We start from the raw sequence: 15193 nt of genomic DNA on the forward strand, positions 1-15193 counted from the left end.
TTATCCAAAAGCAATCAAACTCACATTTATCTCTATCACAAATATTTATATCAGATGTAATATGAATCAAAACTCAATTTATAAAAAGTTTAGAAAAAATATGAAAACATAATTAAAGTCATAAATTCGACTTTTTTCGATAAGAGCTCCCATAAACTCTCACCAAGCAAATCGGTATAACTCCCATTAATATCTTGACTTTTCAATTCTCAAATCATATCAGACCTAAATAAAATATCCATGATAGCATACACCTTAAAGAACCCACTACAACTTGCCTGGAACTAAAAGCATATAAGTCTTTTTCCCCGATTGAGTCCCCCATAAGCCTAAACAGAAAAGGCTCACATGTTTCTAATTACGTTAAGTTGTAATTATGCTTAAACAATATGAATACACTTTACTTAATTTAATTTATGTTGTACAAAATTGTAAACATTCATATCTCATTGACATATGCCTTTTAAAAATATCAAAATAAAATAAAAAGCTCAAAAACTTTAAACCAATTTTTTGAGAAATCGGAGTCTTGATTTTATTATGAAGAAACCATAAGATATACATTAAATTAAGCATATATCTAGAGATTTTATAAACTAACATGCTGAAAATAATCATATAAAAAATTTATTTGCCTTTGGAATCAATCAAAATAATTAATTTGCAAGAATACAAATTGAGTCATGTCTTACACACACAATTTACACAAACCTTCATTCAGATCTTCTTATATGTCTAACACATTATTTTTTATGAAATAAAGTTAATAAACACTAATAATATGCAATACATGTCAGAAATATATTAAAATCATAAGTTGCTAACATGTTACTACTTAAACACAAGCATAGGTCTTCAGGAAAATTTGGATCTTTATTGACTTATTTTTATAAAATCTGTTAAGAATAACAAAACGCATATAAAATCATGATATTTTTACCGTGGTTACTTGTATCTATCAAGAACACAACCCAATAGATATATCTCAAAAATAATAAATATAGAATTAATTAAGAAATGTTTATAGAACCTTATTCTAATAGAGTTTCGGGTCCATAATTTATAATCAACAAGATTTTTACTAGATTGATGTATTTCTTGAAATTTATATAAAATGTTTTTGACAAAACCCTTTTTACACAATATGTTATTATATATTAATATTTACCCAATTTTTTTATAAAATATTTGGAGTCATTTTTCATGAGTGTTTATATCTTTTGCCAGAGATGAGTCAAAACCATCCTGTAACCAGAGTCAGAAATTGAGGCTTTATTAAAACGGGTGTATATTCATCAATACCAATTCAAAATAAATGAAACAAGATTCTAAATTCAAGAGCAAGATGTGTAGTAATCTTATTTAGATTTTTTAGACTGATATTCTAGAAGATATCAATTTATTTTCAAAACTAGTCGAGAATAATATGTCAGATATCATAGATTTTGGTTTCTCAAAAAATGTTTTTACAAAAACCCTTTTTTAAGACCATAAAACTTTTAAAATCTTATTATTTCAAATTTGATTTGACATAATATGAATTTAGTCATGAATAACACCATCAAAATCATGTTATGATTTAATCTAAAAATAATAATAACAAAACTTTAATTATGCATGTTTCTCAAAATTAGTTTTATGAAAAACTTATTTTTTATTTTTTTTGAACCAAAGAAACGATTTCTTTAGCAAAAAAAACATGTAGAACATATCCAAACATGTACATATGCTACTGAAAACTAAAATAATCTAGACATGCATGCTTCATGTACGTAAGGAGCATCAGCTACATAAATCTTACATGTGAATTGATAGATCTTTAGGGTAGAACTAAGGAATCAGATAATGCGACTTCTACACCACCACCACCACCACCACCACCACCGAGGTATGTGCAACTTTAATGGGTGCACAACTCTTCTCAAGACCTCTTAGACGTGTTGGTGGAGAGAGAAATAAAAAACCATAAAAGAGAAAAAAACGAGAGAAAGAAGAAGAGAGAGAAAATAATTTTTTTTCTCAAAAGATGTGAGGTGTGTGTGTGTGTGTGTGTGGGAGGGGTGTATTCATATCCCCTTCCCAACCTTAGGCTGATCTAATTTGGACTCTCCCTCTCCAAAATCATGTGGAGGGGGAGAAGAGTTCATTCTATAGAAAGTTCTAACTTCTAGATTCCTAATTCTTTAACTAATTTGATTTTTTTCTTAATTTTATTTTAATGAGATAATTAGGGTTGACTTTTCAACAACTCTTGCCCATCCAACTTGTGTGGACTCTTCTCGAGGTGTTGGACATCCCACCCTCTTGATCTCTTTATTTATTGCTTTAAAAATGTTTAAATTAAAAGTCTTAATTATTTCATTTCTTTTTGTTTAATTCTTTTTATGAATTTAAAACTAGAGGATCCGTTTAGATCATGCCCCCATCATGTACCTATCTCTAACACCCTCTCAACCCCTCATATACCTACCTTACTCCCAAACTGGTTTTGGTTTACCAACCAAATTCGATTAAAGCTTTGTTTGGGAACCGGAGATGGTATTTAAAGAGAGTCTAATTAATACTACCAACCACTTCAGAGGTTGTTGAGAACGGTGTTGGGAGGAGAGATGAAGATGTTGACAACTCCACCCTCATGTCCACTTTCCCTCTCATCTCTTCTCCAACACCTGCTACCAAAGAATAGCTTAAACAGAGTCGGATTCGGTTCGGATATCGGATAAGATCCGTTGCCTAGTTTCGATATTAGTGGGGCAAGTTACGGAAGAACGTGTCATCTTATAATTGGAAGATGGTGACGCGGCACGAAATTCAAACCACGTCATCGATAGCGATCTCGATTTATTTAAAAAATAAAATATCAAATCAAATGACAAAATCACCCTTCATGCGCGTTACCTAAATTTGGTTAGCAGTCCTTCTCCTAGTGAAAATATTTCTGTCATTGTTTCAACAATATAAAATATTTTCGTAACTTAACTTTTTTCTTATATATATCTGCAGACGGTTGGCACGATACGATGCGACATCATGACAAAATAAGATAATACAAATATAATAATCGATCTTTGTAGATAAAGGCCGGGGTGAGGGGTTGTAGAAGACAGAAGAGGAGGGAAATTGATCTTCTCTCGTCTTCCTTCTTTTTCTATTGGGTGAGTTTTTCTTCTGCTGCTTCTCTTTCCTTCTTTCCCTCTTTCATTCTTTCTATTGTTTCATACGTATTGAAGTTTTTTTCTTCTATGCAACATTGTTCGCAAGGACTAGAGGCTCTTGATTAATTTTCTTTTCTTCTGTTTTTCTGGGTTTGGTTTCTTAGTTTGTGCCACCCAAAATTTTTTTTTATATGGTTTCATTCTGTTGTATTTGGCTTGTGGATTTATTTGAGTGGTGTGTGATGGGTTTTTTAGTTGGGTTTATTATTCCCTGAGTTGGATATTTTGAGTGCTTTTAATTTTCTCGGTTAGCAGTTTTTTTTTTCTTTTCTATTGTAGTAGTCATGAAGTCTATTCCTAAATCTTGTCTTCTTTATTCTTGGGTGGCACTTTTTATGTGTTGGTTGGTTGTCAACGCAATAAAGAGTGAACCCATCAGGGAAATTGGTTTGGATTGTGGAAGTATTTTGGATATTGGTGAGATGGGTTTATTGATGCCTGAAGCAAAAGCGAGGAAACTAGTGTTAAAATGTAGTATGAAGCCGCAAGTAGGATTGGTTTTGGAAGCGATTGTGGAAGCGTGAAACGACACGAAGTGGGAAGCGAGGGAAAAGTGGAAAAAATTAAATATTAACATGAAAAAAAAACAATAGGGAAACAAGGGGGAAGTGATAGAAATTGAATGGGAAACTAAAGGGATGCCTGAGGGAACTGATTTGAGAAGCGAGTGGAATGCGCCCTTACTTCCCACAAATGAGAAGCGTGTTTCCCATTTGTCGAAAGCTAGTTTCCCCCATGCTTCTCCTAAAGGTGCTTCCCTCTCAGGGAGGTACTTTCGGTAACTATGCATTTCACAATTTACTCTGTTTACGAGATTAATCTATAGTCATCAAATACCATTAACTTTATGTCTTATGAATATCTCTACGTGTGATTCATTGGATAGATTCTGTGCCTGTTTCTTTGCTTTTCCTAAGAAATTTAACATGGATGATAATAGTGAACTTGTAAATATTATCCTTCTGCCTCAGAAATATCTATACTAAAGATAGATATGCATTAGGTAAATGAGAAACAACTCATATGATAGGAATATGGCCTTTTTCTTACATCCATCTCTCATCAAAATCCATCTCTCATGCTTACGGGTGGATCTTTGATCTCTAAAGAGATTAGGATGACTGATTTGGCTCGGCTTAACCTAACTGAACCTGTGAACAAACTGCATTTGTGGCTCATCAGTTAACCTTTTATCTGGTTCAAGTTGTGGTCAATATCAAAATTTTCATTGTTGTCGTCATCATGGAAAAGGAAAATCACGGCCATGAATCATATGCCAGATATGCAAAGAACCTGAACATGGTCCTCTTGGCTGCAAGGCACACCCCTGAACCACGCTTTTCAAAATCATAGGCCACCACATCAACGAAGTGCCCTCCATGCAGCCTATCATCCAGTTCCTAATGATTCTTGGCATCCGTATTTAGAGGCAAATCATCACATGACTCGTGAACTCTCCAATTTATCAAAACAAATGGGCTACAATGGACCTGATGATGTCTCCAATTTATCAAGGCAAATAGACTGCAATGGACCTGACTATGTCACTGCTGGTAGTGGAGTTGCATTCCCATCTCTCAAATTGGCTCATCAACCATCTCTACTCTTCATTTTAGTTTTGCATAAAAAATATTTATATGTACCAACCATCACAGGAAAAAAAAAAACGAGTCCCGTAAAGGCTAGAGCTAAAGATGTAGTTTATCCCATCTCAATAAGGTACAATGTTGACACTTATATTGACCCTATTTATGATTTTTTGAGAATGTATGACACAAGAAGTGTGCTACAAAAAAGCAAGAATCTCACATATCATTAAGCTTACATCATTTAAGAGATCTCTCAGCCCAGATTCAGTTTCCCCTGCATGTCAACTTGACCAAAGTTCCAGATCCCCATTGCATTCTTCAAGTCTTGTCTCTTGTTTGGAATTGCCTTCTTATGTCATATGGTTCCATCTCCTATGGTTTCTAGAAATGGTTTCTTTTATTATTTCTCTGTGATGGGTGATTTCAGCAATACTGTTGGTTACTTCCTCATTCACTTAGATGTAAAATATATGATAGCTTTTATTGCTTCATATGGCATGTGCAAAATTTACTAAAACCAAGAATTTGTCTGTCCAAATAGATGGAGGTGGTGAATTCACGATCAATTGCTTTCATGAGTTCATCTTTTGGAATGGAATAAATCACCTTCTTGATTATCCTTATGTCTTACAGAAAAATTGGGTTGTTTAAGTGGAAGTCTTCACATCATTGGCATAGGTCTTGCACTTATGCCCATATTCCCCAAGCGTGTGGGGATGAGGCACCGAGTCACCGAGGCATCATTCTGTTAGTGATTTGTGGAGTTGATGCTTCCTTTTGTATGATAGTCAGTTTGGGTATCTTTTGTGTTATTTCTTATTGTTTGTTTGCTATGCGTTATGAAACTTTTTCTGCATGCATTTCTGTCTGGCACTTTGGTGCTTTTTTTAGCATCATGAGATACCAGTTGTTATAGATTATCCTTATCAGGGTATTGTTGCCATCCAAACAGGTCACTTCCCTGAATTATTGGTTGCTTTGAGTAAGATGTATATGATACACAAATTGCTTCCTTACAAAACTCATGTTTGTGTTGGATGTGTCTTCAAGCAACTCTTCTTCAGATCAAGTTTACTATTACTTAGAAGTGCAGCAACATGCCAGGAACAGCCAGAATTATGCTGGTGCTGTATATTTCGAAGTTTTATTTGAATGTACATGCCCACAGACCATTTTCTATTCTACTCAGAAGTAGATAATTTTTTAGTCCATGTTGTTAAGCACTCCAGTCAAGGAAAGCATATCTAAAAGATTTAATATGCGTAGTTATGCACACACGTTTCATGTATTGTTTTGTTATGTTATATTTTTGTTTGTTGTCTGCAGAGAAAAATACTGACCAAACCAGTCACCCCTTGCCAACATCAGCTGGAACTTATTAGCTGAAACACAAACTGTGTAATGCTTATAAAACAATCTTTTGTAGCTTCATATTATATACTTTAATATTCTCCAGTTTGAATGATGATCTTTCCCTTTAGGTTCTTCATTTTTTGGAACCAAAGCAACTTTGTTGTTAGCATTCAGATTTTGCTTGTTAACACAGGCATGTCAAGCAATTAAATAACTTTTATCTTTATCTCTTGAATTCATTGCCGTTTCTTACTTCATTATCATGGAAACCAAGTTCTTTCATCTTTTACTTTCAAAAGTGCAGGCATACTATTGTTCTTACACTTGGATAGTTGCTCGCACTGGGCTAGTTCCTACAACTCTGTTTGAAGGCATCATCATTTCTGACATTAATTTTGATTGTTTTGCTACAACTAGGAACAGACAACTGCGCCTACAATTTTTTTTACAAGTTGGTTCTTTCTCTTATTTTCCTATTTTTTCTTATCTTTTCTTATCAAGAATGCATCTTTCTATAAGATTGAGATTCACAGGAAAGTGTTTTTATTTTCAATTGAGTGCAGACACACCATTACATGGATCCCAACCTACCTGTTTCTGAAGTTCCTGAGGAAAAAACTCGTCAATCACTGATCCAAATCTCACAGTCGGATCCAGCTAAATCCGTACCTTCGAAATTGCCATCCAACAGTCCGAATCTATCTAATGTTTTAGAGACTAAAGATGGTCATGAAGCAGAAGAATATAGGTTGAAGTTGATAGCCATTTCCTACATTGAGCCCCCAGATGTCATATGAACATGCCTTCTCAATTTGAAAGCCTCACTAGTTAAGGCTGCGAAGTTGGTATTTTCACGTTTTATATCTGGGACAATAAGTTGAAAACTGTACTTTAAATAGCTTTTGTGAGTGAGTGAGTGTCCTTTTATTTTCTTCACACACAATTGTCTGTTTTTCTAGTGCTTGTAAACTTTCTAACCGTTGTATGTTGCGCTATATACTGTATGGTTTTTATTTGGATACATACGCAAAAATAGAGTAACTCTGAGGTATTCAAGGAGTACTACGTTCCTTCTTGTCTAGATGGAATAATTGTCCCTTTTGGGCCAATCTGCTGGAAAGGTTGATATTTTTGTTGTGGTTGGACGATAATGAGACTATAAATCTGTAGCTGGAATTAAGGACAGTTGTGTGATGAGCATCAGTTCTATTGACGGATGGTCAAGATCCACATCACGTATATTAGCATTATGCAAAATATCATGATTTTGTCATGGACATTTCAAAATCAATGTAATACTGAAAAGTTCAATATTTTCTAAACGCTGCCGATATTTAAAATGCCTCACTAGTCACTATGGCCTCCAAGTAGAATGAACCAAGCAGCTCGTGACTTGTCTTGGTTCTGCTCTTCAGGAACTCTTTCGTGGTTAGTTTGTATAGCTGGGGAGCCAATCCATGAGCAGCTTGTTTAGCTTAAACGAGTCGAGCCCAAACATAGGCTGGCCAAGCTCGACTCAGGAGAGCTCTCATATATATATACATTTTAAATGTAATGTATAAAAAGAAGAATGCATAGAAAATCTATACATAAAATATGAACTATTAAGTGTAATACATAAATTATATATTTTAAGTGTAATATATAAAAAATATATATTCCATGTATGAGTCACGAGCCGAGTCACAAGTTCAATCCACTAGTAAACGGGCCTGAACATGCCCTGTTCAGTTAGTTAGTCTTGTCTGCCAGCCCTGCATCCAAGATCTTAGATATTAAAAAAGAAAATATAGGAGAAAGAATATCCCAAGACATTCCTGCAGAGCTGAAGTAATTGATAAGGAATATAGTCAGGTACTTCCAAAATTTGAAGTCTTCAATTCAGAAGGAAAAGAGATCTCAAATTGTTTAAGGTGATCAAGTTTTAGCTCAGCCTGTTAATTTAATTTGTTTTCCTAAATGCTTTATATCTTTTATTTGATATTGTTCCATGTGCAGACTTGAAAGGCTTAACCCTGCTGCCCAGTTAGGTGCTTACCGCATCCTTAACCTACAGACAACTGCATGTCAAAATAAGAAACCTATCTTAGATGCTAAGCATTCTATAATGCTTTTGCTTTTATTACTAAAAGCATAAGCTCTCGCCTTCATTATACATGAACATCACTTTTTAGCATCACAGGAATTGTATAGCTGAAACATGCAAACCTAATGATTTTTGAGCTGCAATTTTTTACTCTTCCTACTGGGAACTATCCAATTTTTTTTCTACCTTCTAATTAATTTATATTAATTACATGGGAATAGGAAATCTAGTCACAAATACTTGCCCATGCGTTGAAATGAAAAAGAACCGAAAAGAATATAGATGACCAATTTTTTTTATAGAAAAGAGTTTTTTAGATAATTGTCTGCAGCCAACTTGGGCTTCAGCAATTAAAATGGCCAGTGAAGAATTTCAACTAAGACAAAAAGATCTAGGTGGATGTAAATATAATGCAGCTGAAAGTTCTGGACTACTTCTAGGTTTGATTTTTTCAAACAAGCTGCAAATCGTTTCAATCAAACCAAGTTTCATAGTGTTGCTTGTGCACTGGTCAGTGGTCACATCCTCATGTAACAATAACATATATTGAGGAATTCACCAAAAACCTTGCCATAAGACATGTTTTTCTTAATTTTGAGTATCTTCAACAATCTGCAGATTAAAAAAAAAAAACTTGTTGCAGGGTTCACTGCTTTTCTTTTTTAATTTACATTAAGGATTGTTTTCAATCTAAATTTTATAGTCCCCATGAAAAGGCATAAGGTATGGAAGACCTTTCTTCCCACTGAAACAGTTCTCCCAGTTTCGTTGCCTTGAAGCACTTGGCGTTTTTTAAACCCCACTAAAATGCTCCAAAGATGACTCTGCAAGTGAAAGTTATTTCAAGCATTATAGGAATTTAAACAGTTCTGGGAACAAGGTTGAGGATCTTATATCTTGAAAATTCATCGTTCATAACAACAGAAGATCAAAAGAGAAGGATTAAGTCTTGTGTTAGCTGATCATGAAATCATGATTCACCATTTGACAGAAATGCACTACATACAACAAACCCTGGTAGATCTCAACTTATCTGAGACTGATGAATTTGAAGAGGCCTAGAACGGGTATAATAGGGAACCACTGATTTACTGTACCACCTTGATGTCAACTACCGCACCCTGGACATCGATAATCTAGGACCAGTAATGCTCATATAAATGCAGTTTTGATTCTAGTGAGCTTCCTCATGCTCGCAGAATTCAGTGTACTCTTTAGGTCCCATTAACAATCCCAGTTCTGACGGGCTGCTGGGCTTGACCTTGATCATCCATCCTTCCATGTATGGGCTTGAGTTAATCTGGACAGGACAAAATGACACTTGCAGATGTTTAAACTAAATGGAGCGGAACATTAAGAAAATCAGAAAGAAGAAAATTCTGGATGAGAAAGAAACCATTAGGTGCCATGGTAGTGGAATTGAAACAATAAGCGGGTTCCTTGGAAATTTATTCACTTCGCAAAGTATAAAAAAGTGGAACTTGGTGGATCACCAACGGGCATAAACTATAACTGTTTAATAATCTTACAATTTTGAACATCATCAAGATAAACCCGATATTATGAGATCAGTATTCATATTTGAGTAGATTAACAGAAATAGAATCCTGAATGTTACTAGGAATTTTCTGATAATTTTGTTATCAGCATTGTATGTACCTTTGAAGTAAAGAAACAAATGCTTGCTTCCACTTTCAACAGTGATCTGAGTGTTGATAATCATATCTTGTAGTGATAATCTCTCTTCTAGAAGTATACAGAAAAGTCTCAAAACCCAGTAAAATATAATGAACAACTTTGCTGGTGCGACTAAATAATGAATAACCCATCACCCTTGAGCCAGAGACGGTGAATTATAGCGTTCATTCTCAATGCAAGGTCTAATTCAGCATGTTGGTCAAAACAAAATCATAGTTTAGTGTACTTTCATGACAGAATTTCCCTGAATTATGCGCCTTCAACAGATTATATGCAGGAAACCATGAGAGAGAGAGAGAGAGAGAGAGAGAGAGAGAGAGAGAGAGAGAGAGAGAGAGAGAGAGATGAGTGTATTTATCTGTGCTCTGGCATGCAGAAAGAGCACTGTTTTCATCTGACAAAACAATTTCAAGAAACTCATTGGATTTGAAGATAGTGAATGCTTACCAAACCAGGGGATTCACTCAGCTTCGTATTGACCTCAACAATCTCCCCAGAAACAGGTGAATTTATGTCACTGGTTGCTTTCACACTCTCCACTGCTCCAAAGCTGGCACCTTTCAAAACGGAAGCGCCGGCTTCAGGGAGATCCACAAAAACAACCTCCCCAAGATGATCCTGTACACAATGTGCGAGTTGCAAACAGTTCCAATTTTGAGCTAATGAGAAATTTTAGAACCTAAAAAAAAAATTCTGATAAATAGGAAATATCATTAGAATCAGCAAGAAGGGTGTAAACACAAAAGCACTGAGAAACAAGGAAATCCTTCATGGGTATGAAAATAAGCGCTTAATGAACTGAGCCACCAGCCACAAAATGAGTCAATGGCACATCCCAACAAACTTAAATGAACAATTACTTGCTTAAAAAATGCTTATAAACCCTTGATTAGGAGCAACCTGAGCATGGTCTGTGATGCCGATAGTTGCAATTGATCCCTCATGCTTCACCCATTCATGCGACTCACTGTATTTCAATCCATCAAGGACTGCAAAGAAGCAACTAATGTAAGCACTGGAAAATGAAATCATAAATATCTTGTTGCTAGTAAGACCAGGGCCATCCTACCGGTCCTTCAGGAACAAAAGCAGAATTAAAAGAGAGCATTATATTATTACTCTGTGTAGGCATTCAATCTTTTACCAAAAGGTGAAATCAATGGTAAACAAGTTTGCAATTCCTAGCAGCAATCTGGTCCTTATCACGAATTCAATATAAAAGTAAGTCATCAAATGTGTTTGTAGGCACGACTGCTAAATCACCCACCAAATAGGTGCTGACAATTTACAGTATCCAAGAAAGATGCATTGAAAATACAAATCCCAAATGCTCTAGTTAAGGCCAATAACGTGAGGCCACGCTTTAGTGAAAAGAAGACGGGACCTGCATTTTGTTGTTGAAGCAAAAAAAAGTCCACAATTTCAGAACACATTATAATCGATAACCAGTGTCTCCATAAAGAAAGAGAGTTTGCTTCGATTAGTTTCATATTCTTTTTTTTTTTGATAACTTGCCGAGAACTGGGTCACTTAATAGGCCGCCCCCTGAGAGGCAAACGCCGAGTGGGGTCACCGACACCCTAACCGTCAAGGAGCCTACCAGTTAAAGGCACCTGCACACCTGATCCGTTTCATATTATGAACTAGTACGTGTATGTGTGTGTGTGTGTGTGAGAGAGAGAGAGAGAGAGTGAGAGTGAGAGGTGTGTCATACCAGTTGAGAAGTATCTAGATAGATAGATGGAAGGAAATGCAGAGGAAGTGGTTTTGGATCCACAGCTGATTCTTAGTGCATTGGCTGTTGAAGACGCCCACATCCTCAGTGCCATCTCTCTCTCTCTGCTAAAGAACTGAGATAGGTGGCAACAAAGAGTTTTGAGATATCAAATTTGTTTGTTTGGATTTTGGCTTGGATGGTTGGTGGACATCAACTGCCTCATCCTCAGTGCTCTCTCTCTCTCTCTCTCTCTGCAAAAGAACTGAGATAGATGGCAACAAAGAGTTTTGAGATCTCAAATTTGTGTTTAGATTTTGGCTTGGATGGTTGGTGGACATCAACTGCCTCATCCTCAAATATATCCGGAAGCAGATCAGGTCATGCTGAACATGAGCTTTTTGATCATGCCAACATCGTGGCCGTCTGTTTGCATTTTGGATGAATGCCACGTAGCATATAACTGTTCTGTTGACTTCTTAACTTTTCAAAACAAAAGAGCTCATGTTCAGCATGACCTGATCTGTTTCCCTTGCAGGGAGGGATGTTCTCCTGTGAATTTCTAAATGTTGATGCATAAATTTGCCTACCAAGTGAGAGAGGCTCTGGTAGACTAATCAAAATTTAATTTCTTCAAGCCCACAAATGAGTCAAAATATCACTACCCAATGTGGTTGAATGAGATTGCTGATAGGTCACAATTTAAGAGTAGGGACTAAAGTTTGATGGAATCTAATAGCCACTCACCAAACCATTCATTGGACCGAGTTAGTGGAACATGACACAAACCCATATAATTGGCATCCATTCTTTAATAGATAAAGTCTTAGGTTATGTTTGGGAGCTGTTTTTTGAGGGATATCAGAGGGAGACGTGAGGGTGGTTGGTAGGGGTGTCAACGGGTAGGGTTTAGTTCGAATCCAGGTGAAATCAGACTTTGACCAGATTTTTGGGTATGGTATTGGGTTTGGACCCGAGTTTAATCGGATATATTATAAGAAAAATTATACCCAAACCCGATAAAAACTACATGAACCAAACCCGGTAAAACCATATTTTTTTATCATTTTTATATTAAAAAATTATGGGTCTTAATCAGAACTCAGGTCGGGCCCGGATCTGGTATAAGATTTCACAAACTATACCTGTGGGTCCATGTACTAATCGGACCTTGAGGTCTTAATCGAGTCTTTTTATTTATTTATGACCATACCCGGACCCTATAGGGTTTGGTTGAGGTCGGGTTCGGGTAAAACCATGCACATTGACACCCTTAGTAGTTATCATATATCCATAGGTTTTCATAACACCATCCGTGTTAGGGATGGCAGTGGACATGGGGAAAATAGGGGCCGTTTGAACTGAGAATGAAGGACATGAAATGGGGATGGAGGTTAAAATCAAAACCCGTACAGGGATGGACTTACACTTTCTCCCACCCCGCTCAATTCTCGTTAGTAAAATAACTAAAATACCTTTAGAGATGATAGTGAACCGGGGATGGAGGACATCTAGGTTGGACAAAGGTCGGATCTAAGCATTACCGAGTCCAACCTAGATGGAATCAAATAAAGCTGAATGCTTGCACTTAATCGGATTCGGGTTCGGGTTTGAATGTAAAATTCAATACCGAATCTGAATTCTATTATTGCTACCAAATCTGACTAATTGGATTCAGATTATGGTCTGTTGTTGGGTTACATCCGACCTGTTGACATCCCTAACCATGGGGCTCAGGGTTCAAGTCACATGGGTGCGATCCTCCAGCTTTCCTATGAAAGGGGCAAAACAAAAAATTTTAATTACTTGCCCAGCTTCAATCCTTTGGTAATCATAATCCTTAATTTTTGGAGCTGTCGCACACACATACTTTGTTGAACCGGTAAGAGACATACATGTAATGAAAAAATGCATGTATGGCAAATAGGAGTGTCAACGGGTCAGGTTTACCTGGACCCAACCCATACCAAAACCCTATAGGGTACGGGTATGTGATAAATAAAAAGACCCGAGTTTGGACCCAAAGGTTTTATATTAGACCTGGGCCCGTCTCCAATTCTGATTAAGACCCACAAATTTTCAATGTAAAAATGATAAAAAATATTATTTTATCAGGTATAACCTGGGTTTGGTTCACGTAGTTCTGATCGAGTATGATTTCTCTTATGGTGGATCTGATTAGCCTTGGGTTCGGACCCGACCTGATACTATACCCCAAAATCAGGGTTAGGTGTAGTTCTTTCTGGATCTGAACCAAACCCGACTCATTGACACATGGCAATAAAGTGATGTTAATAAAAAAAATTTAAATTTAAAAATAATAAATCAAATAAACATTTTTTCATTTGGGGTCCCACCTTTTGCCATAAAGAGTCCTATGCATTATGAAATGAAGCTTCGGGACCCAACTTTTCACTGAACTGTTGAACAGAGGCCTCAGTTGGATCAACTATAAGTTACGTATAAAAAAAAAATTTACTAAACCATCTATATGGCATAATAAAATAAGAAAACGCATTATTTTGAAACCAAAGGTTAGAAATGTTATTTTGTACGGATCTTAAATTCTTAACCATGAAATTAACTTCGAGTCTCTATCTCACCATGTCAGTGAAAAGTTGAGTCGTGGATTGGGGTGTCAACGGGTCTGTTTTGGTTTGGACTCAGGTGGAACCAGACTTGGACTAGATTTTCGGGTATAGTATCAGATCCCAACTTGAGTTTAATCGACTCCAATATAAGAAAAACCATACCCACACCCGATAAGAACTACACGAACCAAACCCAGACCATACACGGTAAAATCATATTTTTTTATTATTTTTACATTAAAAAATTATGGATCTTAGTCAGAACTTGGGTCAAGTCCGGGTCCGGTATAAAATTTCATAAACTATACCGGGTCCATGTATTAATCAGACCTTCGGATCCGGCCTCGAGTCTTAATTGGGTCTTCTTATTTATCACCATAATGGGACCCTATAGGGTTTGGTTCGGGTCTAGTCCGGGTAAACCAGCCCCGTTGACACCCCTATTCTAGAAAGTAGCCATATGGATGGGGGCTCTTTGAAATATCAGGCAAAAGGTGAGTATCTCAATGTAAAAATTTCAATGAAAATTTTACTGAATATGTTAAAAAAAATGCATAATGTGATACGTAGTATAGATGCACGAACTCCGGCGACTTTTATTTTAATATTTCTAATAAATTTTATTACCTTTTTAATTGTATTTTAATAAAAAAACATTTAAAATATGGATTATGGAAAAATGCTCTATTGATTAAAAATCAAGAAATTCCGTGTCCTCGTGCCTCATTTAAAAAAAAAAATACAAATTTGCTAGTCGGACCTGCATCCTGCGTCCTCGAGTCCACAAATCTTTATGACATAGTTTAAACGATATTTTCATGGCCGGCCGATAAGTTGTGCCCGGGAATTGGGCTCAGCCTGGACTTCAACGAGGTTCGAAGTTCGAACCAGCCCAATTTCTTCTTTTAGGTCGGTTTAGTTTGTGCACCTCTGAATGGCGTAGGCGG

General features: G+C 36.2%; 1 protein-coding gene and 1 long non-coding RNA gene across 2 annotated transcripts; one reads left to right on the plus strand and one right to left on the minus strand.

The window, feature by feature from the left end:
- The first annotated feature begins 3081 nt into the window (after positions 1-3081).
- On the plus strand, positions 3082-7216 carry LOC149813644 (uncharacterized). Its single transcript, XR_016428253.1, has 3 exons — positions 3082-3155; positions 6462-6608; positions 6721-7216. It is a non-coding gene; the product is annotated as an uncharacterized LOC149813644 (long non-coding RNA).
- A 1897-nt stretch (positions 7217-9113) lies between these two features.
- LOC149813645 (glycine cleavage system H protein, mitochondrial-like) lies at positions 9114-11932 on the minus strand. Its single transcript, XM_089992385.1, has 4 exons — positions 11656-11932; positions 10842-10930; positions 10389-10559; positions 9114-9543 (listed from the first exon to the last, which is right to left on the minus strand). Exons 1-4 carry the CDS (start codon positions 11768-11770, stop codon positions 9418-9420), a joined length of 501 nt encoding a protein of 166 aa, XP_089848511.1. The 5' UTR covers positions 11771-11932; the 3' UTR covers positions 9114-9417.
- Between the last annotated feature and the right edge of the window lie 3261 nt (positions 11933-15193).

This window comes from Nuphar pumila, chromosome 16, assembly GCF_984573655.1.
Source record: "Nuphar pumila chromosome 16, dmNupPumi1.hap1.1, whole genome shotgun sequence".
NCBI classification, from domain to species: Eukaryota; Viridiplantae; Streptophyta; class Magnoliopsida; order Nymphaeales; family Nymphaeaceae; genus Nuphar; species Nuphar pumila.

Bases quoted from the DNA above. Each gene is read 5' to 3' on its own strand.
- LOC149813645 (XM_089992385.1), bottom strand. From the start codon at position 11,770: ATGGCACTGAGGATGTGGGCGTCTTCAACAGCCAATGCACTAAGAATC. The intron at 10,560-10,841 runs GTTGCTCCTAAT...CATTGTGTACAG, and splicing joins GCATCACAGACCATGCTCAG to GATCATCTTGGGGAGGTTGT. The intron at 9,544-10,388 runs GTAAGCATTCAC...TGTCCTGTCCAG, and splicing joins TGAGTGAATCCCCTGGTTTG to ATTAACTCAAGCCCATACAT.